General features: G+C 41.3%; 1 protein-coding gene across 1 annotated transcript in view; it reads left to right on the forward strand.

Moving 5' to 3' along the window:
- Positions 1 to 24,812, forward strand: part of LOC150003019 (ras-related protein Rab-7a) — a 114,221-nt gene that overhangs the window by 66,844 nt on the left and 22,565 nt on the right. The window contains exon 2 of the mRNA XM_090285941.1: positions 23,298 to 23,358. Within this exon, the coding sequence (XP_090142067.1) occupies positions 23,306 to 23,358 (53 nt within the window). The 5' untranslated portion in view covers positions 23,298 to 23,305. The remainder of the gene's footprint in view (positions 1 to 23,297; positions 23,359 to 24,812) is intronic.

A 24,812-nucleotide genomic window follows, 5' to 3' on the forward strand; every position in this document is an offset into this window, starting at 1 on the left:
GCTGTATTATCTTCTTTCCCCATCCCCCAAAACATGAACTGTGGGGACTTTGGGGACCACTCCCCTGCTTTGTTACACTAATATGCCAAGGTTGCAGGTTTGTTTTTTGGTCAGGGCACATACAAGAATGAAGTAATAATCCTGACTGGTGTGGCTCAATTGGCTGGGTATTGTCTGCAAAGCAAAAGGTTGCTGCTGTGATTCCCAGTCAGGATACATACCTGGGTTGTGAGTTCAGTCCCCAGTTGGGGCACGTATGACAGGCAACTGATTGATATTTCTCTCTCACATTGATGTTTCTCCCCCTCTCTTTCCTCCTCCCTTCCCTTCTCTTTAAAAATAAATAAATAAAATCTCAAAAAAGAAGAATCAACCAATGAAAGCATGAATAAGTGAAACAGCAAATCAGTTTCTCTCTCTCCCTCCCCCTGAAATCAATAAATTTAAAACATTTTAAATAATTTTTTAAGAGTGGAAAAAGGTGAACTAGATAGTTAGCAGTGCAATAAATACTGGCCATAAATTGAGATGTGATATGCTTGAGGACTACATAGTAATCCTAGTAAAATACTTCAGGATTGTTTAGACCAGTACTATAGAATAAAACTTTCTGTGAGGATGGAAATGTCCTTTCTCTGCACTGTGTACTATGGTAGGGGCTAGCCACATATGGCTACTGAACACATTAAATGTGGCTAGTATGACTGAGAAAATCTTATTTGACTTTATTTAATTTCATTTAAATAGTCAACTGCCTAGTAACTACTATGTAAGTCAGCATAGGTCCAGATCAACATTTCTCACTGAGCCTTTTTTCATTATAGTATCTTCCTTCTGCCCCCCTGTGCCTTTTTAGACTTTTCCTCCTTAATTGCCTTTCCTGCCTCAATGAAATTTAAAAAAAAAATCCTCACCTAAGAATATGTTTATTGATTTTAGAGAGAGAGGAAGGGGCGGGGAGAGAGAAAGGAATGTTGATCAGTTGCCTTCCATATGCACCTAGGTATGTGCCTTTACTGGGGATTGAACCTGCAACCTTTTGGTGTATAGGACGACCTATACACCAAACCTACTTAGCCACCCAGTCAGGGCTGCCTCAATGAAATTTTAGTACCACAAATATACCCTGTACATCCATTTATATAATGTGGCTTCTAGAGGGCCACTAATCATTGTTAATATCACCCCTGCTGAGAATGCATGGTCTAGACTAATCAAGGATTGGCATTATAGGGAAGCTTAAGCCAATATCAGTACATTTTCTGGGTAATTATAATGACAATTAAGGCTGATTGTACCTATGTGAGCAATTCAGAACTTCAAAGCTAAGTTTTTATAGATTTGTAAAATTCTCAGTTATCCTTTTTTTGTACTTGGGTAAATTATTATGGCATTGACATACTTTACGGATGGTACTTGTGCAAAGATGCAAATATTTTAATAGGTATACTGAATCTAAACCAGTTAGGTGGACAACTAGGAAGGTAAGGGATCTAGAAGCCATGTTGCATTGAGAGGCTTTGAAAAAAATCAAAGAGAAACTTTGTATTGGTGATGGAGAGACTGGATGTCTCTTAAGTCACTTTGCAGCTTCTGAAAGTGAAACACTGCCGAAGAGGTGGGTCATCATAACTCTTTTAAGTGTTCAGGCAGAAACTAGGTGATGTATCACTGTTGTGGAAGAAGTATCACTTCTGATAAAGAATCGATATTAAATGAGTTTTAAGGACCTATTATGGTCCTTAAATTAAAATAAATTCATATATTTTATTATTCATATTTCATGTTTTTGATCTTCTTAAAGAAGAAGGTCAAGCCAAGGTCAGCCACTGCTTGTGTTCCACCTGGGGCAACCCAGCATAAGCTACAAAGTGATCTGCAGATGACTACAACTTGTGCTCATCTTGGAGGTGCCCGAACGAGGCCAAGCTGTGACCCAAGGCTTGCTGTTGCTAGTCCTGACCCTGGGACCACTTAGTGAGAGGTATGCAGCACACTGAGGCCAAACGCTGCTTGTTTGAGAGATTTTAGGAACATCTGAAGCATAAGCCAAAACTGGTTATTCATATGGATAAGCCACTGGAAACAGCTGGGGTGGGCCTGAAAGTTGGTTGGGGTGGAAACTCAGGGAATCTCCAGGATGGGGTGAACATTGTGAACCATGTTGATGGAGTCTCAGGTATGGGAAGGACTTGACAGCTCTGTAGTGTGGGGAGGGCTCATCAGATGGCCTTTGCCATTACTTCTGTCTGGGGGAAAGCTGCCTATGCCCTGGCTCTCACCTTCATGCAGGACAATTCAGTTCCTCCCTGTATATCTCTGGTGCCTTTTGAGCACCCGACCCAGCTTTGGAGCTCAAAACAAGTGATTTCAAGTAAGCCTGAGTGTGGGCCCCTTAAGAGAAACTGCCTGGGACTCCAGAGCCCTCTGTCTCCCTCAGCCTTAATCCCCACTGGTTTTCACAGCCAGCAGTTATGGGGGATTTCTCTTCCTAGCACCGGAACCTTGCACGGTGGCTGGGAGTGAGTGGGGAGTGGGACAACTAGTTGTTTGGCTGGTACCCTTCACTCCTCAGAGGGCACCTCTGAAGCCAGTTTTTATCCACCACATGTGGGTGTGGATCCAGCCTCATTCCCATAGGAGCCCTTGACCTGTAAGGTCTTGAAGTAGACAGCTGAATTTGGCCCCTGAGGTTTCCAGTTTAACACTTTGAGAGCTATAAAACAGAATGCTTTGTTTAGTATAGAGATTTATGATTACCTCTTTTTGAAGTAAAGAAAGTATTTGCTGTTTTCTTTTGTAGGTCAACCGCCAACATCCAGCCTAGTAACTGATACTTAATGGGCACTCAGCAAGTATTTGAACTGAGATAGGTGTCCTTACCTTTTAGTTTATGGTTAGTGTCCACTGTTCCTGAATTAAATGGAAACATGTGATTGGATGCATTTAAGTATGATTAAGTGAGGCACAGAAGATGTCAGAACTTCAGATATTTTAGTCTGAGGTGGTATAACCAACATGGGTTAAATTCATGTGAGTGGTAACCCATAGTCTTAGTGCTCATGTGCCTATAACTGTCACTAAAAAACAATAGAAGCAGAGGTAAGAATTCAGACTGGTATATGGGAGTAAAGTCACTTAGTGATCCAGTGCCTACTTCTCATTTCTGCTTTTTCTACTATTGGCATTGCCCATATATATCTTCCTCAAATGACAAGAGTCTTATGCTAAATATGACTCCACTGAAATGCTTGCTAACATATGCATCACTGGAATGCTTGCTAACATATGCATCATGTTGATACACTATGATTTCAGGTGTACATGATGAGTCAATGTGTGATATGTATTAGTAATATCTCTAGGAGTGAAGGCACATTTCATTGAGTTGACATATGGATATAGCATATATCATATGGTTAGTGTGAGAGAGTACAGTAATGAGGTTTGAAAGGTGAAATAATACTTGTTGACTAGGATCAAGTTTTTCAGCAAAGTTAGAGAAGTTCTCCTGTTATAATCATTGAATGTATTTCATGCACCACTTGGAATGCTAGGAGCTTTCTCCAGGAGTATCTCATTTGTAGAGGATCCTCATTTTTCACATGAAAGCAGAGGCATGTTTAAGTTTACATACCTGGGTGCGTTTGAGTTGGGATTCGACCCTGAAGCCTATGGTCTCTCTGCTTCTCCAGCACTTCCCTCTGAGGATTGGCTTTAAATTGCCTTTTGGAGCCATTTCTAGCCATCTTTCTCTCCCTCGTATTCAGCATAACCATTTAACCATCTCCCCGAGAGTTTGAGAATATCTCCTGCTTATCTTTAGTGCAGGTCTGTGATCTCAATTTCCTTAAGCAAATTTGAATGGTACAGTCAAAGCAGAACTATAAAAGAGAACATGGCCTGGTACCTTGCACTTAAATGCCCAGTTGAACATTTGAATGTTGGAGAAGCAGCCAGTGTGATTCTTGTTGAAAGACATACTGTAGTTTAAGAGCAAGAACTTTGGAGCTGGACTGCCTGATTCAAATCCTGGGTCCACATATGTGGCCTTAGACAAATTACCTCACTTTTCTGTGTCAATAAGCCTTAAGTTCTAAGGAAGAGTGCCATTTAAGTCCTAGCCGAGTGGACAGCATTGCATATACCAGAACAGTTCTCCCTTGTGACAGAAGCTGATGCCCATATGGGTGGGGAAGCTTGATGTCTGCTTCCTTTCTACTGCTTTGCAATCAGTATGCAAAAAGGTCACACCTGATAGTGCCACTTAATCTGCTTGGACTAGGCCTAAGGGATAGTACTGCTAAATGGCAGTAAATTCTGCTTATGGTAACAAAAAGAGTAACTGGGCATTCTAATGTCTAGCCACTCCTTGGTGTGAACATACACCGATTTGCCTTTTTGCCCTGATAGACTCCAGTAAGATGAAGAGCTTTACACAAAAATTACTGAAACCAAGGGGAACAAAGGGGAAAAAATTGGAACTATTGTAACAATATAATCCATAAAATATACTTTAAAAAAATTACTGGAACTTGGTGAGAAAAAGGTGCCAAAGCATTTCTTTTATTGCATAATCCTTTTAGATTTTGCTTACTCCCTTCTACCTTTACTGCTAAAGGATCATAGATAAAGGAAGTACTGGCCCTACCTTTTAAGTTAGAGCACAGGCAACACTTAATTCTGTGTCTGCTTCAGAAGCTTTGCCCTGGCCAGAAATGTCAGTCAGCCTTTCCTGCTAAGTGATACATATGAGGTGTCATGGTAGGCAAGAGGCTTAAAGTCTTCATTTGAATAAGAGCCAGCGTTGTGCTAAGAAACTTAAACTCATTAGACCTGGTTTGAGCCTAGAAGACAACACTCAGGAGCAGCACTCTGGGCATGTACACTATCTGAGCAGTAGTTGTTTATCAGGCCCTCACATGTGACAGGCACTGCTGGAATTGGGGGCTCGGGTGGATAAGACTGCCTTTGTGGAGAACTTGCCTCTTCCTCTGCTCCCAGTTGGGTGATAGGCAGATAAACAGGTAGTTGTTATAGTACTTTGTGGTCGAGGGCGCGGAAGTAATTCCAGCAGACAGAATGGGACGGACAGAGGGCTGCTACAGGCTCAGACAAGATCAGCACTGAGCAAGCACCTTCCTTTTATTGGATTTTACAGATATGCTAATCAATAGGGAGGGTAAAGAATGAGCTCACAGGCACATTCCAAGAATGATTACAATGTACAATGATTTGCTTGAAACTCACAACAGAGGAAGCTTAAGGTATTAACTAAGGAGAACACTTTCTGATAAGTATATATAGCTTCTATAAAGTCAATCATCTATTCTTTCAAGGCTATGGAACGGATGCACTGTTTCTTAAACATTAACAGAAAGCAATCAAGGTTGAACACCATTTGTGCTTAGTTTTGTTTGGTTTCCTTATCAACATCAGGGAAGATGGAGTACTTAGCAAGATTCTTTTTAAGTCACAGGATGTCTTAAGACCCTGAGGCCTGAGCAGTCAGAGACTGTCAGCTTCAGCGAGTCCAGCTCGCTGCTGGGATCATTAAACACCTGAACCGAGAGGCATGGGAACATACCTCAAATCAGGAGTCTTGATTTCCAGCATCAGTAGTTACGATTTAGTATGTTAAAAGGGGGCCCTGGGATTTTCCAGAGTACAAACTGCTTCAGCAAGACAAGAATTTCCACAAGCCCCCAGCCATCTATGTCTCAGATGTGGGCTCCCTCTTTTGGCAGATTCTACTGTAGGTTGGTCATAGCTTTGCCCCACCCACAATATCTGTACTTTTACTGGGGTTTTTTCCTACTGTGAAAGGTAACTCTTACTCAGGTCCTTATGACATCTATATTTTGGTCAATATCTGTCCTCCACTCAACATTTACCATTTATAAAGATTTTGAGCATTAACCAAATAAAACACATACTTAATTGAGTAAAGACCATATCTTTGTCAAGATCACTTCAAACTTAGCATGTCTAACTGAAATATCATTCCCTTAAAAAAAAAAAAAAACAAACTCCTGGCTCTTTTTAGGATTCCCTAACTTAAGACCCTTTTGGTTGTATTAGACATAAACCTAGGTGACTTCCTTGGCATTTTCCTTATTTCCTGTATCCTTCCCAATCCAGTCCATCACTTAATGTTGTCTATCTACTTCAAACCCCAAAATGCCTCCATTTCCTCTCACTTTGGTGCAGTCATCCTTGCCTGAAATTTATAGCAGCCTCTTCTCTGCTGTAGCAGTGAATTACTCCCTCAACATCCATGGCAGGCAAGATAATGACTTCTCAACAGAGCTCTGTTAAAAGGCCATTATTCGATAGTGGAGTTCCTTTTGGGTATGGTAGTAGAAGTGGAGATAGTCTTTTTGATGTTGTCTTCCAGGTCTACACTGCCCACAGGCTTCTATGCTGTCAAAAGAACAAAAGGGGGTATGGCCTTCTTGACTCCTGCCCCACCTCTCCTACTGAGCCTAGGATTGAGATGGCCTTGTAGAGCTTCAGCTGCCCAAGACAGTGAAGGAGAATGTAATGGAAGCTGATGGAAGGAAGGCTTCAGTGTGTCTTGGGCTCTGGGGAAGTCAAGAGGGTAATTGACTTGAAGGGAGTAAAAAAAAAAAAACTACATACAAACCTTGGTGCTCTGGGAGTATAGAACCTAGATTTAAGACTTTAGGATTATTCTGAAACATAGTCGCATTGCATAGCCAGTTGAAGGGCAATTGAAAGTGCTCTAGGTGACCTAATGGAGAACAGAATAATAAAAATAAGGCTAAGGCTACTTAAATATTAAAAGGAAGATTCTGGCTTCCTTGTCTAAATGTCTGCTGTACATTCAAAGGTAGTGATTATCCTGACCAATTGCTTTCTAGTCTAATCCTATATCAATTTCTAGAACACCAACACTACCCTGTGCTCTCCCCAAATGACTATGATTCCATATAAATAGCTTTGTCAAAGCCATGAACTCATCTTGTTCTTCCTTGCCATACTGGTGGTCTTTCCACTCCTGACCCCTTGCCCAGACTGAGCTGCTTGCTTTCTGCAAGGCCCTGTTCTCCTGCTCTAGGTACTCCTGGAAAGTGTATGACTGTGGCTTTCTACATTTTGATTCCTTCACTTTCTTGTTACCTTCATTTGGTTTCTGTACCATCTGATTGTGGAGTTTCCACACAGCTCCAGTTTAATCTTTCTTGTTTTCTTATTGGTGGGACATCTTTGCTACAGTTTGAAATTATGACTTTGGTTTTAATTCTGTAGCTTTCAAAACATTATTCAGTGATATTTCTCTTGCCTCTCCCCAGGACTTAGAACTTAGAAGCCATTTTTATTTTTAACTCAAGCCAGTCTGTCACATCCCACCCTTTTTCCTCTTTCTAGTAGTATTTACATTTGCTAACCATTGGCCACACTTTAGCTCCCATCCCAAAGGACACACTGAACATCCTTAAATTATCCCATATGTAACACTAAGCTGTCTTAACCTTCAAGCTTCCCCAGATGAGATGAATACAGATAAAATGCTTAGCCTTGCCCTGGCTGTGTGGCTTAATTCATCGGGGCATCATTCTGTGAACTGAAAGGTTGCTGGTTCGATTCCCATTCAGGGCACATGCCTAGGTTTCAGGGGGTCAGTCCCTTTTTGGGGCATGTACGGGAGGCAACAAGTTGGTATTTGTCTCTCACATTGATGTTTCTCTATTCTTGTTCTCTAAAATCAGTAAAAAAAAAATATATATATATATATATACATATATATATATTTTTTTACTGCTTAGCCTGGAGACATGCACATAGGGAACATTCAAGAAAAGCAGTTGGTGATGAGAGCTTACATACATCAAAACTGGTCTGTTTGGGCTTAGGCCTCTGTGTAGCTAGTCTTTCTTTTCTTTTTTTTTTAAATATGCTTTATTGATTATGCTGTTACAATTGTCCCAATTTCTTTTTCCTTTGTTCCCCTCCACCCAGTGACACCCCTCCTTCCAGTTGTCCATCCCCTTAGTCCATGCCCATTGGTTGTGCATATAGTTCTTCTCAACATCTTCCTGTCCACTCCCTCCTACTATGCTTCTTAATTCCTGTACCATCTCCCTTTCTTTCCCCCTTTACCCCACCGGCTGACCTCCCCCCAAAATGTTCCTCATACCTATAATTCTTTTCCCACACTCGCTGTCTACTTAGTTTGCCTTTGTTTCAGTTCCCTAGTTTCTGTTGTTGGTTTTTGTGATACAGTTTTCATTTTAATGTTCATAGTTTTGATCCTCTTTCTCGTAAACAAGTCCCTTGCCTGCAGAGTTTCTTTTGAGAAATTAGCTGATAGTCTAATTGGGACCCCTTTGTACATAATTCTTTTCTTCTCTCTTGCTGCTTTTAAGATTCTCTCTTTATCCTTAATTTTTGACAATTTGATTGCAATGTGTCTTGGTGTGGTTCTCCCTTGGTCCAGTTTTTCTGGAACTCTCTGTGCTTCCTGGACCTGTAATTCCATTTCCTTCCCCAAGTTAAGGAAGTTTTGCTTCATTATTTTTTCACATAATTTTTCAATTTCTAGTTTTTCTTCACATCTGGCAACCTTATGATTCGGATATTGGCCAACTTATAGCTGTCCCATTGGTTTCTAAGCCTGTCCTCATTTTCCTCACTTTTTGTTTCCTTTTTCCGCACCAGTTGACTGTTCCGTCCCTATGTTCCGATTTATTGATTTGACCCCTGGTTTTCTTCACCTCACAACTAGTTTCGTATGCGTTTTTGTTCATTTTTGCAGGACTAGCCTTCATTCTTTCCCTGTCCTGTTTAAGATCTGCTGTTATATCTATACACATTTTTATAACCTCAGAAAAATTTCATATCTGCTGTTTCATTAGATTAGATATTTGCTGTCTGGTCAGCTGCATCACCAGGATCTCTATCATGATCTGTGCCATCCTGACAGTTTTGTTTTGCTTCCTGGGCGGGGCTGTCACACCTACACTATAGGGACCGGAGCCCCCTGCACTCATCACAACCAGGCGACCTTTCTCACCACGCTGTGGCGTTTTCTTTGGGGGTGGGTGTCCAAGATGGATTTTTGCTGCTTACTCTTCGCTGAGAGACTGGGAACCTTATCCTCCGTCCCCACGCCCTGTGGCCCTCACAGTTTGAGGCAGTGGGGTTCTGCCTTCCCTGGTGTTGGAATCGCAAGCTGACAGGTCTGGTCTGCAGCTGGGGGTGCTCCCCAGGTGCTTCTCACCTCCCCTTAAATATGGGTGTCTTTGCTTACCGCTGTCCCACTGCTGTCACTGCTGCCGCTGCTGCCAGCACAGCTCACCTTTCCACCCTGGCTTCGCCCCTCCTACCCATCTGGACAAGCACCACTTCTTTATAACTTCATACATTGGCCTTCCATTTATTCTCTGGAACTTCTGGTTATTTCTGGTTTTGTGATAGTTGTATTCCTTCTTAGTTGTGGAGACAGACAGAGCGTGTCCATCTAGGCCTCCCTCTTGGCTGGAAGTCTCCTGTGTGTCTAGTCTTTCTTTTCTTGTGCTGTTTCCTGTGCCCATCAGGCAAATCTATTTTCTGTAACCAGCATAACTGCCATTGTTCCACCTCCTGGTTTGGAGGTGATATTGAAAGTTTTTTATTCTCCTTGTGACATTTTATAGCTATCTCCTGCTATTCTAGAATCATTGTGCAATGCCTTTTTGCCAGTTGGCATTGGCTGGATGATATTTGTTGAAAATTCTACTCTTACCCCGGCTTTTCTGTTTTCATGTTAAGCTTCTCTGGGACAGGGATCCAAATTCATATTATTTATTTCTCCCTTTCTCTCTCAAACCAATGTTAAAAGAAGTTACCGGTTTTTATTAAAATTATTAATAGAAGATACATGCTAGGCGTTTCTAACCTCAGATTTCTATAGTGGCAAGACTAAACAGTCTTACTTTCCCTCTAACTAGAGGCTGATTATCACAAATTACTAGAGGTGATTGTGAAGCCTTAATCTTGGATACATTTGCCATAAAAATTTGTCAGAAATATTTTTATTAATGAAGATAAACATATACACTTTTATTTTTCTTACAAATATTCCTAGTTTGTCAAAAGTAATTGTAAATGTAAATTGCACTTACAACTATTATGTAAAAGTCTCAAATATGTACAAAAGTAGTGAGAACAGTGTTATGAACCTTGTGCAACCATCACTCAGCCTCAGTTACCAGTCTTGTTCTGTCTGTGCACTCCATCTCACCCTCTGTTTTATTTTGAAACATGAAATGCCTTTTTTGGCCTTGATGATCAGCCCAGTGTAGTGGCTGAAATAAGGGTCTTTGTAATCAGTCCTGGGCTCCAATCTTATATCTGAGTACAGTAGTCCCTTGCTATATCGCAGTTCACCATCGCAGCCTCACTGTATCGCATGACTTTTAAAAATATATTTAATTATTTATCGTGGATTTTCTGTTATATCGCGGGATTTTGCGGTACTGTATACATATGTTGTTAAAGTTACGTAGGTTTAAGAGTGTAGAATAAATGTAAGGTTCCTACTTCGTGGGGGTGTCTGGAGCGTAATACCCACGATTAGTGAGGGAATACTGTATGTTTAGAAATCCAGTGACCCCCTATGAGCTTCTTTTTTCTCATTTGTTAAATGAGAATTCAACCTTCTGGGCTTATATGTGAGGATTAAATGAATGAAATTAGTAAAGTCTGTGGTGCAATACCTAGAATAGAGCATGTTCAGTAAGTAGTGTTTATTTCTTGCTATTTCATGCATGTTTGGGACCTAAGACACTAATCCGATTCCTCCGTTTTAAGGTTAGAAAAAAGATCTATTTACAACAGGCACTACTGTTTAGCTTGACAGCCAGCACAGTAGTAGTATGTGATTTCAGATGCCTTCCCAGTCTCTCCCCTGTAACCTTCTCCAAAACCTTTTTAGCCAGTGTTGCTCACCTACCTCTGTCTGAGCCCCGAAGTTCATCTGTGTTAAAAGGCAAGGTGGTTCTTCTCTAATGTTCAGGGATGGAGCATAGAATCTTGGAAGAAAATGGGAAGAAGTTTCATGCTAGTTAAATTTTAGAATGGTACTTCTGAATCTGCTTAGAAGCCTACTTACTACTTCTGAAACCTGCATCTCCGTGATGCTTCCTTCCCAATGCTGTATTTAGATGGTATAGTAAGTCACATTCTGGTAGGTAAAATAGGCAAAGACCATCAAGACAACTGAGAGATACATGGTTAAAATGTTTGACTCTGCTATTACAAGAAATACAGATGGAACTGGTTGACCCTTATTTCTAGCTACAGGCATACCTCATTATTGTGCCTCACTGACAAATTGAAGGCAAGACCCTGTACTGGCAATGATTAACTCACTTTATTGAGACACTTGCTGTTTTGCAGTTGTCTGGAACTGAACTCGCAATGTGTGAGGTATATCTGTATGTGATTAACAATGATCTGTGCTAGTGATAACTGGGGTATGGTGAAATGAAAATACTAGTTCATTGCTGGTATGGGTGAAAGTTATTCTAGAAAATAACTTGTCAATATATTTCAAGAGCCTTCGCAATATTTATACTGTTTTGCTGAGTAAAATAACACATCTGTGAGATTATATACATTGTTTATCATCATAATTAAAAACAACTGCATGCTTAATAACAAGAAAAGGAGTGGAATCTCAATGTTAATAAAATGGGAAGCTATTTAATGTAGAAAAAATAGACTGCTAAGTTACAAACAGTATTATCTCAGCCATTTGCAGGAAAACTGATGCTAATTGTGAGTGGCTTTTTTGTCTTTGCTTCATTCTTTTGTACTTACCTGAATTTTTTACAATTCAGTATGTAATGTAAATTGAATTAATTTGTTCCAGATCCCCAAATGATTCCCTGTTTTAACCTTTCTTATATACAGTACATGTCAGATGCACTGTTTAATCTGTAAACATTTAAAAACAGAAAGGACATGAAATAGAAATGAAAATTTGACAAAAAGGAAATTAAATGTACAGTAAAAAATAAATATGGAGCGGAGGGATGGAGGGATGTTATTGATTGGAAGGGGAGTTCCCTTCCATAAAACCATCAGGTAGCTGTTCTTTTGGGGTTCTTTCTTTTGTCTCTTTGTTCCACCATAACTTGCTTCAGGCTCATTGGGCCTCTTGTCTCACTAAAAACCAATCCAATGTTGTTTGTTTTTGCCTGTGTTTTAACACTTGCCTGAAGCGAAACCCTGCATTGTCATTAAACAAGTTTATTGCATGGTTTGCTACTTTTTGTCAGGGTGATATTTTTCAATAAAACTTTGCATTTCCTCCTATTTCCCAAGCATTTCCTCGACTAGTGGAGTAGGAATATCCTCTTTTACTCCTCCTCTGAAGAGAGCTTTTCAGCTGCCATCTGTTGCTGCCCCCTCTGAAGAAGGTCTTGTTAAGTTCCTTTGTGGTCAGCTCAGACCACCAACTCCTCCACCAACTCCTCCACATCATCATCAACCACCTCCAAGTCCAGTATGCTCCACAACAGACACAGACTAATCCTCAGATTTCTCAGTGTCTCTCAACAATAGACTCAGGTCACAATTTCTTCCAGGCTGATTGCATGGTCCTGGAAGACGCTCTCCGCCCTGCCCCTGTTCCCCCCCACCCCTCCACTTTGTCTATGAATCTCAAGCAAGTGAAGATATTAAAATGTTCCTTGTAGACTTCCCTGAGGGTTAAATTAGTTTCAGAGTTCACTTCAAAACACCTTTGAAACAGTGCTGTTGTGTAGTTTCTTAAAATTAAAAATGACCTGCTGGTCCATGAGCTGGATGAGAGGAATTGTGTTGGGTGGCAAGAACCTAACAGTAATGAAGCTGTACACCTCCACCAACTCGGCCTCCAAGCCTGGAGGGTGGGCAGGAGCATTGTCCATTATAAGAAGTGCCCTGAGTGGCAGTTGTTTTTCACAGAGGTATTTCTTCACACTTGGGGCAAACACTTCATGAATCCACTCAGTAAAAAGTTGCCTGGACCTGGCCAGTTGGAGAGTCATCCTGTAACTGAAAGGTTATGGGCTTGAGTCCTGGTCAGGGCACATACCTAGGTTGCAGGTTCAATCCCTGGTCTGGGCATGTATGTGAAATAATCAGTTGACGTTTCTCTCTCTCATAGATGTTTCTCTCTCTCACTTCCTCTCTCTAAAAAAAGAATGAAAAAAAAAGTGTCCTCAGGTGAGGATTAAAAAAAATTCTTTTTGCCTGATTACCCAAGCTTTGCTATTAGCCCTCCATATCACATTTAACTTGCTTTTCATGACATCCTTTTTCTTGAGAACTTGCAGTTTGCAGAATGGTAGACAAACAGAGGCTTCAATTTTCATTGCCTCTGAAATACTATCACCAACTACCCGCTTTTCATTTATTTATTCAAATCAATTTTTCTGTTCGTTGTCTGTGATCATTGTTTTGTGAGCACTTTCACACCCTTAGTAACATCAGCACTCTTGATGGCCTCTTTATGTTTTCAAATTACACTAATTGTCTATTTCAACATGCCTTATTCGGCAGCCAGATCAGACACATAAACACCTCTATCATACTTTGCAGTTACTGCTTTTTTTACACTCTTTCGTTCTCACAACTTTCCTTTCTACTTTGCTGCTATTACTGACCTTCTTGGACCCACAGTGACTTACTGTACGCATTTAATAATAATACGAAAATATTCACAGCACAGTTTCTTGGGATGTTAACAAACAGGGGGTTTAGCGGTAAACTGATTCATACTCACGCATTCTCTCCTTTGTGTGTCTTCTTGGAGGTGTGTGATGGATCATATAGGTATCAGCATTAAAGGGTTGTCGGGTCGATAAGCAAAGTTTTGTCTGAAAGCTGAGACATTTTTTCCTTGAACAACTTGGTCGAGAACCAAATTGTTTGGGATGGGTTACATTTGAGAACCAAAATTTGACTACAGTTTAATTGGAGGTGGTGAATGGGGGACAGGACAGCACAAAAGTCAACTTTTTGGTTAAGATTTAGCTGTTCACAGCGACGTGAAGTACAGCATAGAGAATATATAGTCAATAGCAGTGTGTATGGTGTCAGGTGGATACTGGAAATCTCAGAGGGAAACACTTTGTAAAGTAATGAAGAAAAGAAATCTAGCTGTTCATAGGTAGGCAACCTGGAAATACCACGCAAGTAAAAATGTTAATGGACTACAGAAAATCAGTTGGTTTAACTGTCCCAGCCTTATCAGACCATTAGCATATATTCAGATATTTAGTGTCATCATTACAATGTTGTGTCAAGACACACATGTAAATCAGAACAGCAGTTAAGACCCCAGTCAGTGGTTTCCAAACCTTTTGTGTTTGCCTCTGTCACCAGAGGGAACTTTTAAAAATGCCTAATAGCCCTGGTTAGTGTGGCTTAGTGGACTGAACACTGGCCTGCAAACTAAAAGGCCACTTGTTCGATTCCCGGTCAGGGCACATGCCAGGGTTGCAGGCCAGTTCACCAGTTGGGGGCAAGTGAGAGGCAACTGATTGATGTTTCTCTCACACATCAATATTTTTCTTTCTCTCTTTCTCACTCCCTTCCCTTCTCTCTAAAAAATAAATAAATAAAATCTTTTAAAATGCTTAATGGAGAACTGCTCCCAGCCCTGGTGAATCAGAAATCCCTCTGCAGTGAGAGCTGGTATTGCAGAATTGCATGGTTAACATACTGAGCCTCCACTGACACCTGGTAATTCCAGCTCTGTCACTTAATTGGTTTGTGACCTTGGATATGATTAACACTGAGTTCAGTTTAATTCCCTGCATTTTACACTGTTATCTTTATGGCTTTACAAAAACTTTGCTTTCTACCCTTTGATACTGCAACTCCCTATATATAGAGCCTCACCTCTACTTGTCTAGTCATTGTATGTTTCTGATCACCATGCAAAATTGTTTTACCTCCAAAAATCTAGACTTTGAAATGGCCCACTGACCCCAAACTATCCCTTCCCTGCTCTTCTCATTTTTCCTGCACCAGTCCTTTGTTCTCATTGCCCTTCTTGCTGCATATCCCTTTGCATTCTCTGTCAGGCCTTTTCTGCCCTCACTAGCCCTGCCCAGCCCATACCCTTGAACAGTATTTTCTGACTTTACTTGCTTGGTGTTTACTTATTGTGTCTGCCTGTATGGCCAGTTGGCTTCTCTGCTTCAGAGAAGCATGCTAATGGAGGGAAAGTCTTTGTTTTGATTTATTATACAAGAAATATACTTAAGGGAAAGAATCAGTTTGAAACAGAACCTCAGGCTGTTTGGTTATGAGGGGCTTGATTGCCTGCCACCAAAAAGCATGACCCCCAATACCAGAGTTTGGTGAAAAAAGGAAAGGACTTGTTTATTTAAAGGTTATACAGATTTAGATTAATGGTGGGTTTTTGCCATTAAGTCCCACTCCCTTGAAAACACTCAAAAACATTGTCCTCCCTGCCAAACCAGGCCAGTTTCAAAATACATCAGTCAGAGGTACCCTTTCAGAAAAGCAGAAGTTCACAGCTTAGCTTTTTCAGCAGCTCCCATTCACCTGTGCCTGATTGGGGAGGTACCGCCTGTGTCACATTTTTCAGCTTTTAATTCAGAACCATGTGGCACCTTCTTACACACTTGACCGACCTCATGGCGGGCTGATGGGGTGCCTTTGCTCTTTTTCCAACTGCATGGCCCTTTTCCACCCAAATGGATGCCTACTTATTTTAAAACCCTGACCACAATCTGTGATGCAGTCAGTGTGGTGACCGGTCCTGGACATATACAGAATCTTGTGCAGGCCCTGTAAGCTCTTTCTCACCATTCTATGGTCAAACCCCTTCCATCCCCTTGGTGGAGTGACCATCATTATTTGCACACCTAAGAACCTAAGTATCTCTCAGGGAAGTGGCTGTGCTCCACTGAGTCCTGTCCCCCAAATTCTGAGGTTTTTGTCTGCTCTCTTAAATATTCAGCATATTGAATCCTGTGGATGTTTGTCCCCCCAAATACCTGTTCTTCCAAGGAATTCATTCTAAGGCACACTGATGAAATTTGGTTTGATAGCAGAAAGAAGAAAATGTGTTCGGAATATAACTTATTCTAGAAAGGTTTTAGAAGATACTTACACATAACCAGATTAATGGATGTTATCTAAAATGTTCATTTCTAAGGAACAGCGGTCAACAACTTTTTCTTTCTGCTCTGCCTGCTTCATGTTCTCCTGTAAAAAGAAGTGGCCTCTGCATTAGGGGACTGTTTTCTTGTTGGAAATTTCTAACTTTGTAGGATTTAAAAAGAAATCCATGATGGTGATGGAAATGGGTAACAGAAAGGAAAAACTGTCGGTGGAGATTTTAATGACTCTGAAGCTTGGACAGCTTCTTGTGGCAAAGGCTGTGTGAGTTTTTTTTTTTTTCGTAAATTTTTTATAGAAACAAGTGTCCCATTCTTTATCCTGGAGAATAGGTACTAAAACGTAGCTTTTAACTGTTACCAATTTAAAGCCATTGATGTCCTGGTGGAATTTCTTCCCATCGGCTACTGAGTACCATTTGCAACAATCTCCCAATGTTTAGCAAGCCCTAAATTAAAATGTGGAAGGAACAAGATACCAGATTGTGTGCTGATGCTGTACAACTGCTGTAGTGGGGACTTACAGGACTTCTTCTCCGCATGCTCAGGTAGTTTCTGGGATTACTATGATGGGGTTTGCAGATGAGGAAAGAGGTTCCTCTGCTGTCCAAAGAGGGTCAGCCTGACCAGAAGGCTATACAGACAAGCCTGCAGCCTGTCTGAGCAGAAAGGCAAAAGTAAACAAACATGAAATCTGTCATGCAGGGCTAGGGGCTTATGTATTTCTTGTTTGCTTTCTTTCTAGTATTATTAAATAACTTGGTACACTAGTGAACCATACTAGGTACACCAGTGAACTGTACTAAACCAAGTTACGGAAATCCCTTTTCCTCTTCTCAAAATTAGTGACTTTCTTAAATATTATGTGGTAACCCTGCTTTGAGCAAGTCTGTCGGAGCTATTTTCCCAACATCATTTGCTCACTTCATGTCTGTTACATTTTGGTAATTCTCCCAATATTCCAAAAATTTTTCATTATTATATTTGTTATGGTGATTTGTGTGATCATTGATCTTTGTTACCGGCTGGTTTGGCTCAGTGGATTGAGCGTCGGCCTGCGAGCTAAGTGTCGCTGGTTCGATCTTCCAGTCAGGGCACATCAGAGAAGGAAAACTCTGACTCCAAAAAACCTCCGCTGCCTTGCGGCATACCTCTTCAGGGGAAAGGCTAAGGGAGTAAACCCCGACAGAAAATCCGGAGCCGGAGTCCCTAAGGCGGTTTGACGTTGTAGTCAACACCGGCAACTCCTGCGGCGCACCTGAACCCAAGCTGTATCGACTCCGTCTTTCCCTTGGACCCTTCAGCTGCGAAGAGAGGGGGGGTCTGCTGCATGGGCAACAGCAGACCCTCCATATCACCCTGCCCAGGCTCTGTAGCTTCAGCTTCACTGGAGAGGACACTCCAGCGTCATCACAAGATGTCGATTCAACACGGGAGGAGACAGATACCGTGTCACTCCCGAGTTGGACTGCACAGCCATTCTCGGCGGTGCAGATAGACTCTTAAGAAGCTACACCATCGTCTCTCGAGACGGACGGCTGCCGACGACGATCTTTGTTAATATTGTGTTTGGGGCGGAACACTACAGAATGTGCCCATTTAAGAGGGTGAATGTAATCAGTAAATGTGTGTGTGTTCTTACTGCTCCAGTGCCAGCCGTTCCCCCACCTTTCCCTCTCCTATGAAAATTAGGCCAATTAATAACCCTGGCTTCTAAGTGTTCAAGGAAGTGGCACACATCTCTCACTTTCAATCAAAAGCTACAAAGGATTAAGCTCAGTGAGGAAGGTATATCTGAAAGCTGAAATAGGTCAAAAGCTCAGCCTGTTGTGCCAGTCAAGTTGTAAATGGAAAGAAAAACTTGAAGGTGAAAAGTGCTACTCCAGTGAACACATGAATGATAAGAAGACAAAACAGCCTATGGTTGACGGGGAGAAATTTTTAGTGGTCTGGATAGAACATCAAACCAGCCCCAATATTCCCTTAAGCCAAGAGAGCCTAATCCAGAACAGTTCTGTGAAGGTTGAGAGAAGTGAGGAAGCTGCAGACGAGGTTTAAGGAAAGAAGCCATCTCCGTAACTTAAAAGTGCAAGGTGTAGCAGCAAGTGCTGATGTAGAAGCTTCATCAAATTATGCAGAAGATTTAGCTAGGCTAATGAAGGTGGCCATACTAAAGAGATTTTCATTGTAGATGAAATAGCCTCATATTGGAAGAAGATGCCAAGAGGAGAAGTCAGTGTCTGACTTTCAAGCTTCAGGCAGCCTGTTGTTAAGGGTGTATGCAGCTGATGACAAACTTGAAGATATTGCTCACTTACCATTGTATAATTCCCAGGGCCCTTAAGAATTATGCTAATAGAACTATGGGGGTGGGGTTGGGGAATTGGGACAACTGTAATAGAACAACAATAAAAAAGAAAAAAAAAGAATTATGCTAATCTATTCTGCCTGTGTTCTATAAATGGGGGTGGGGGGAAGCCTGGGTGACAGTACACCTCTTTATAACATGGTTTACTTTTAAGCCCACTATTGAGACCTACTGCTCAGAAAAAAAGGTTCCTTTCTAAATATTATTGCCCATTGACAGTGCACTCAAGAGATGTACAACAAGATTAATGTTGTTTTCATGCCTGCTAACATAGCATTCATTGTGTAGTACATGAATCAGGAGCCCTGGCTGGTTTAGCTCAGTGGATTGAGCGTCGGCCTGCGAGCTAAGTGTCGCTGGTTCGATCTTCCAGTCAGGGTACATCAGAGAAGGAAAACTCTTGACTCCAAAAAACCTCCGCTGCCTTGCGGCATACCTCTTCAGGGGAAAGGCTAAGGGAGTAAACCCCGACAGAAAATCCGGAGCCGGAGTCCCTAAGGCGGTTTGACGTTGTAGTCAACACCGGCAACTCCTGCGGCGCACCTGAACCCAAGCTGTATCGACTCCGTCTTTCCCTTGGACCCTTCAGCTGCGAAGAGAGGGGGGGTCTGCTGCATGGGCAACAGCAGACCCTCCATATCACCCTGCCCAGGCTCTGTAGCTTCAGCGTCATCGCAAGATGTCGATTCAACACGGGAGGAGACAGATACCATGTCACTCCCGAGTCGGACTGCACAGCCATTCTTGGCGGTGCAGATAGACTCTGAAGAAGCTACACCATCGTCTCTCGAGACGGACGGCTGCCGACGACGACGACGACGACATGAATCAGGAGTAATTTTAACTTTCAAGTCTTATATTTTGTAAGGCTATAGCTGCCATAGATATTGATTCCTCTGATGGATCTGGGGAAAGTAAACTGAAAATTTTCTGGAAAGGAGTTTTAATTATAGATTCCAATAAGAATTTTCATGATTCATGGGAAGAGGTCAAAATATCGACATTAACAGGACTTCGGAAGAAGCTGATGCCAACCCTCATAGATGACTTACAGGGGTTCAAGACTCCAGTTGCGTAAGTAACCAAATGTGGTGGAAACAGCAAGAGAACTAGAATTACAAGTGGAGCCTGAAGACATGACTGACTTCTTCAGTCTCGTGATATAACTTAAATGGATGAGGAGTTGCTTCTTATGGATCAGCAAGGAAAGTGGTTTCTTGAGATGGAATGTACTTCTGGTGAAGTTGCTAAGAAGAATGTTGACATGACAACAAAGGATTTAGAATATTACATAAACTTAGTTCATAAAGTAATAGCAGGGTCTGAGAGGACTGACTCCAATTTTGAAAGAAGTTCTGCAGGTAAAATGCTATCAAACAGTATCACATGCTGCAGAGAAATCTTTGTGAAAGGAACAATCAATGCAGCAAATTTCATTGTTCTATTTTGAGAAATTTCCAGAGCCACCTCAGCCTTCAGCAACTACCACCCCTATCAGTCATCAGCTGTCAACCTTTCATCAAAAAGATTATGACTCAAGGCTCAGATGATGATTTTCTTTCAGCAGTAAAGTAGTTTTAATTAAGGTGTCATATTTACACCGTTTTTTAGACATAATGCTATCGCACACTTCTAGACTACAGTAGAGTGAAGACATAACTTTTATATTCACTGGGAAACCAGAAAATTGGTGTGACTCCCTTTATTGTGATATTTGTTGTATTGTGATGGTCTGGAACAGGACATGAACTATCTCTGAGTTTTGCTGATAGGAAAAACAAAAAAACCTAGACATGATGGAAGCCTAAAGGAAATAGGCTTTGCACAACTCTTGTTCAGTACTGCCTTCTAACTAGCATAAGTGGGAGCTTTATAGAAAAATGCTGGGGGAATAAGATATGGTGTCTTCATAGATCAGGAATGAGGCTTTGGCACCAAAACAGCTTGAACCTCGAGGTAGATGTTGGGGCCTGGTTTAAGTGCTAGTAAGCTGCCTCTGGTATGGACCTGTTCCCACACTGTTTCTGAAGCCACGGAAAATAACACTTTCAGTAATAGTGTTACAGAACCCCTGGGCTGCTCCAATTGAAAACAAACCCACGGGCTCTTTAGTTAGGGGCCCGATTGCCCACCGCCAAAATTATAACTCTCAATACCAGAGCTTAGTGAAAAGAAAAAGAATTGTTTATTTAACAGTTATATAGATTTAGTTATTTGCGGATTTCTGTTGTTAAGTCTAATGTTCTTTAAAACACCCATAAAAACATATCCTTGCCTCCCCCCTACCAAACCAGAATAGTTTTAGAAAAGTCAGAGAAACCCTTTCCCTACTTTCCAAACACAGTCAGCTTTACCAGTAGCTGCCAATCATTCAATCCTGATTGGGGAGACCTCGTCTGTGTCACGGGGTCCACCAGCTTTTAATCCAGAACCTCGTGGATTCTCGGCCTCCTTGTAAACTGTATAGTTAGTCCTTTTGTAATCCACATGGTCAGTCTGTTCCTTTTCAAAGCAGCAAGGTGCGTCCCTTCCTTAAAACTGCACCGTCAGTCCCCGTTAAATTCACATGGTCAGCCTCAGCCTTAGTCAAATCCGCACAGTCAGCCTGGCTAAAATGTCTGCCATTTATTTTTAAATCCCTGACTACGTCCTCTGATGCAGTGGGTGCGGTAACCAGTTCTGACCATTCACAGAACCTCACGCAGGCTCTGTTTGCCTTTTCCATACCATCCCCCAGTCCAAGACCCCTCACATCTACCTGAGGCTTTGGATGCATTAAAGCCATTTTGCATAAAAAAGACACTAGCCACCAGCCTCAGGCATGTGGAGGCATTCTAAAAGCTGCTTCCTTCTCCCCATCCCCCAGCCTCAAACTCTGGGGTTTTTTGGAACACCCCTGTTTCTGTAACAATAGGGCTTGTTATCTAACCCTGCTCTATGGAGTGGTAGTCAGGTCTAATATTTCCTTTCAGTTTGTGATCTTTGGTGCAATACTACTTGTCGAAAGAGAGCAGTTGACAGCCAAGCATCTGGAAACAGCAAAGTGTAGCTTGATTACCTTGCCTATTCTCTGTCATCTATTGGTTCTCTCATTACCTCTGTACTCTGTTCTGTTATTTATTCATCTCTGTATTTGGCACACATTAAAAATGATAGCAGCCAATATTTACTAACCACTGTATTTTAGTCATTATTCTGAGCATTTTACTCATTCAGGACATAGGAACTACTATCCCTATTCCTATCCCACCAGAGAACTTACATGACTTGCCTAAGGTCACATAGCAGATAGCAAAACAAGAATAAAAATTTAGGTAGTCTGGGATCAGAATTTCATTATTAAGTCTCTTCCACTATAGGCAGAACTATCAGCCTCATCCTTAAGGAAGCCGAGTGTTAAAGTTGAAACTAAGAAGTAGCTTTTCTGAGACTCATTTTTAGCTATTTTGTTCTTCCAAACTATAGAATAATAACACCAGGCTGTTTTGAACCTACTCCTTACCTGTTTATGTAGAAACACTTATTTTCCCCAGCTCTACTAAAGGCAGGAGTTGGATGTTGCTTTGTTACTTGTGCCCTGGCTATTTCAGTGTCTGCTGATGATAATGTCAGGCATTAATGTTCAATTCCGGATTCTAGAGAACACAAGATTCCTATTGAGGATTCCAGTTCTCTGAGGAGGAGTGCTTCTCTAACAGTCTTTAGATAACTCACTCACATTGGGGTCCAGAATTTAGGACTCTACTTTTCTGAAAGCCGCTCATTTTCTGAAGTCACTGAGTCAGGCTCTGGGGACTAAGAGGTAACTAAGACAGGAGCCCTGCATTGATTAAGTAAAACAGATCATGGTGTGGCCAGTTGGCAAGAGCATTAAGCAAAGGGTGAAGGGTATGGAGGGCTACCTGAAAGATATCCTGGAAAAAGTTGGTTCCAAGAGCTTCAAAGTCAAGTATTATTCATGAACTACCCCAATATTTGATAATAATTATCTGCTTGGCACTGGAGATACAGTGGGAAATAAAACATATCTTCACAGAGATTATTAGAAGACAAAATAATACATTAAAATGTCAAGTAGTGGTAAGTGCTCTGAAGAAAAATAAGGCAGAATAAAGGGCTAGAGGGCAAATGAGGAGTGTGCTACTTTAGATAAAGTGATCACCTCTCAGAAGAAGTGGTATGTGAGCAGAGACCTGAGGAAACTAGGGTGGAGCTGAGCAAATTGGAGCATTAACCCAGCGATTTTCAACCAGTATACTCTGAGAATTTTTAAAACATGCAATATCTGACTATTTAGTCAGCAGCACTGACCTCTTTTCCCTTAGATTGTCAAATAAAAAATGACAACAGCCAACACAATAATAACTATCCAGTGTGAATGAATCAAAATTATACTTTTGGGGGGGGTCATATTGGCAGAAATATATATTTTTTTGTGTGCTGCACAATTTTAGTTATTTGTTTATGCTTGCCAGCAGATGAAAAAGATTGAAAATTGCTGCATTAACCCAGATGAATCCCACATCCCAGCAGGACAGTCAGTTCTCTCAGATGACTCCCAGGGGTAGGATGGCCCTGCCAAGCTCTTTTGCCTCACTTTGGGATCCATAATTCTAATGATTGATAATGCTCTCTATAATAGCCCATAGATTGTAGGGAAATAGCCAGCAGGAAGGCTCAGGGCATAGTTCTCTAGGGGCAGTTAGATGTTTGTGCCACAGCAAGTGGTTCACCTTGGTGTTTCCATCCTCCTTACAGGGCTTTCTTATTTCTTATTTTAGTTTGAAGGATGACCTCTAGGAAGAAAGTGTTGCTGAAAGTCATCATCCTGGGAGATTCTGGGTAAGTGTTTTTCATAAATTTGCACTAACAAATTGGCTTGGATTTAAACTCATGTCCTTGGAACCCATGCCCTCCGTGCTGACATTTGCTACTTCTCTGATTGTGGAGACAGTAGGGCCCTCGGTCTCCCTACTGTTTTGGGGCAGGGCAGAAATTTGAATTATTCCTTGTTATACTTTATATCCCTATGTTCTCTGATTTTTGGCATGATTAGTTGTTTGAACTCAGCTAATAATAATTTCATGGAATCCCCCCCCCCCCTTTTTTTTTTTTAATTTATTTTGGTTTTTCAATTACAGTTGTCCTTTCATGGAATCCCTTTTTTCGAAGCTGGTTAGTTGAGTGACTCCTGTATATATAGACTTGTTACTGTTGGCATTGTGCCTATCAGATGTGGGTTTGAGGTATGTTGTGCAGTATTCTCCTATTGGTATGCCTGTTTTAGGTCTATATTTGAAAGAGCCTGGGACTAGAGAACTAGGTTTTGATCTGAGATCTGCCATAAACTCTTCAGTAGCTGCTAAGATTCTGTGGGAGGCTTTTTAGATTTGGCTTCTGAAGTGACCTATGAAAGCTACATATTTTAAAAAATAAAATAATAATAATAAATGCAGGCGTACCTCCCCATTCCAAAGATCTCTGCCCTTCCTTTAAAAATGTAGTGATTTTTCTACCCTCCCTGTTTTATAAATCACCTGAGGAGCCTTTTAAAAGTTAGCATTTGCCCAGACCAGTGGGCTAAACCTAGTTGGCACTGCTTACTTTCATTCTCTCTCACTTTTTCCTTCCATCCCTCCTTCTCTCTCCCACTCACTCACATACACCCACTCTTCTAGTGATTCTGGTTTGTTGTTGGGTACTGCTTTTAGGCCTGTGTTATCCATACTTACTGGAAAAGAATTACCAGGCCCTTGTTAAATTATAGATTTCCCAACCGCTTCCCTGGAAGCTGATTCAGGTGGCCTTTGTTAGAGAACTCTGCCTTAGGCTATATCTGTACTTTCAGGTCATCTGCATATGAAAATGAGTGTGCTCCTTTGTGGGAAAGAAAAGTGATGTTATTGGCCATGCCGAAGGCTTTTTGCATTATATTCAGCCTGCCCAGAACTAACCTCATCACCAGAAAAATCACACATTATCTCTTGTTTTAATTCTCTTACTGAAAAACATCTCTGGAGGAGCATACTTTGAGGTAGATTTTGGTGTGGTGGAATACTGGTGCTTTTTTTGTTTTAAATTTGAAACTTTGAAGAAGCAAGTTGGCTGAATTTTGTATTTATCTCCTGAAGCCAGTGGGTTTCTCTTGCTGTTTCTTTCTTGGACTTATTAGCAACCACTATACATGGGGAAAGACCCAAGACAGCAGGGATGTTTTAGAGTATTTGCAGGCATTTTTCTGGAAGGAAAAAAAAAAGGTCTACCTAGTGACTTTCCTATACCAAAACTTACAAGCA

Source organism: Furipterus horrens, unplaced genomic scaffold (assembly GCF_987537825.1).
Source record: "Furipterus horrens unplaced genomic scaffold, mFurHor1.1.pri manual_scaffold_8, whole genome shotgun sequence".
Taxonomy (NCBI): domain Eukaryota; kingdom Metazoa; phylum Chordata; class Mammalia; order Chiroptera; family Furipteridae; genus Furipterus; species Furipterus horrens.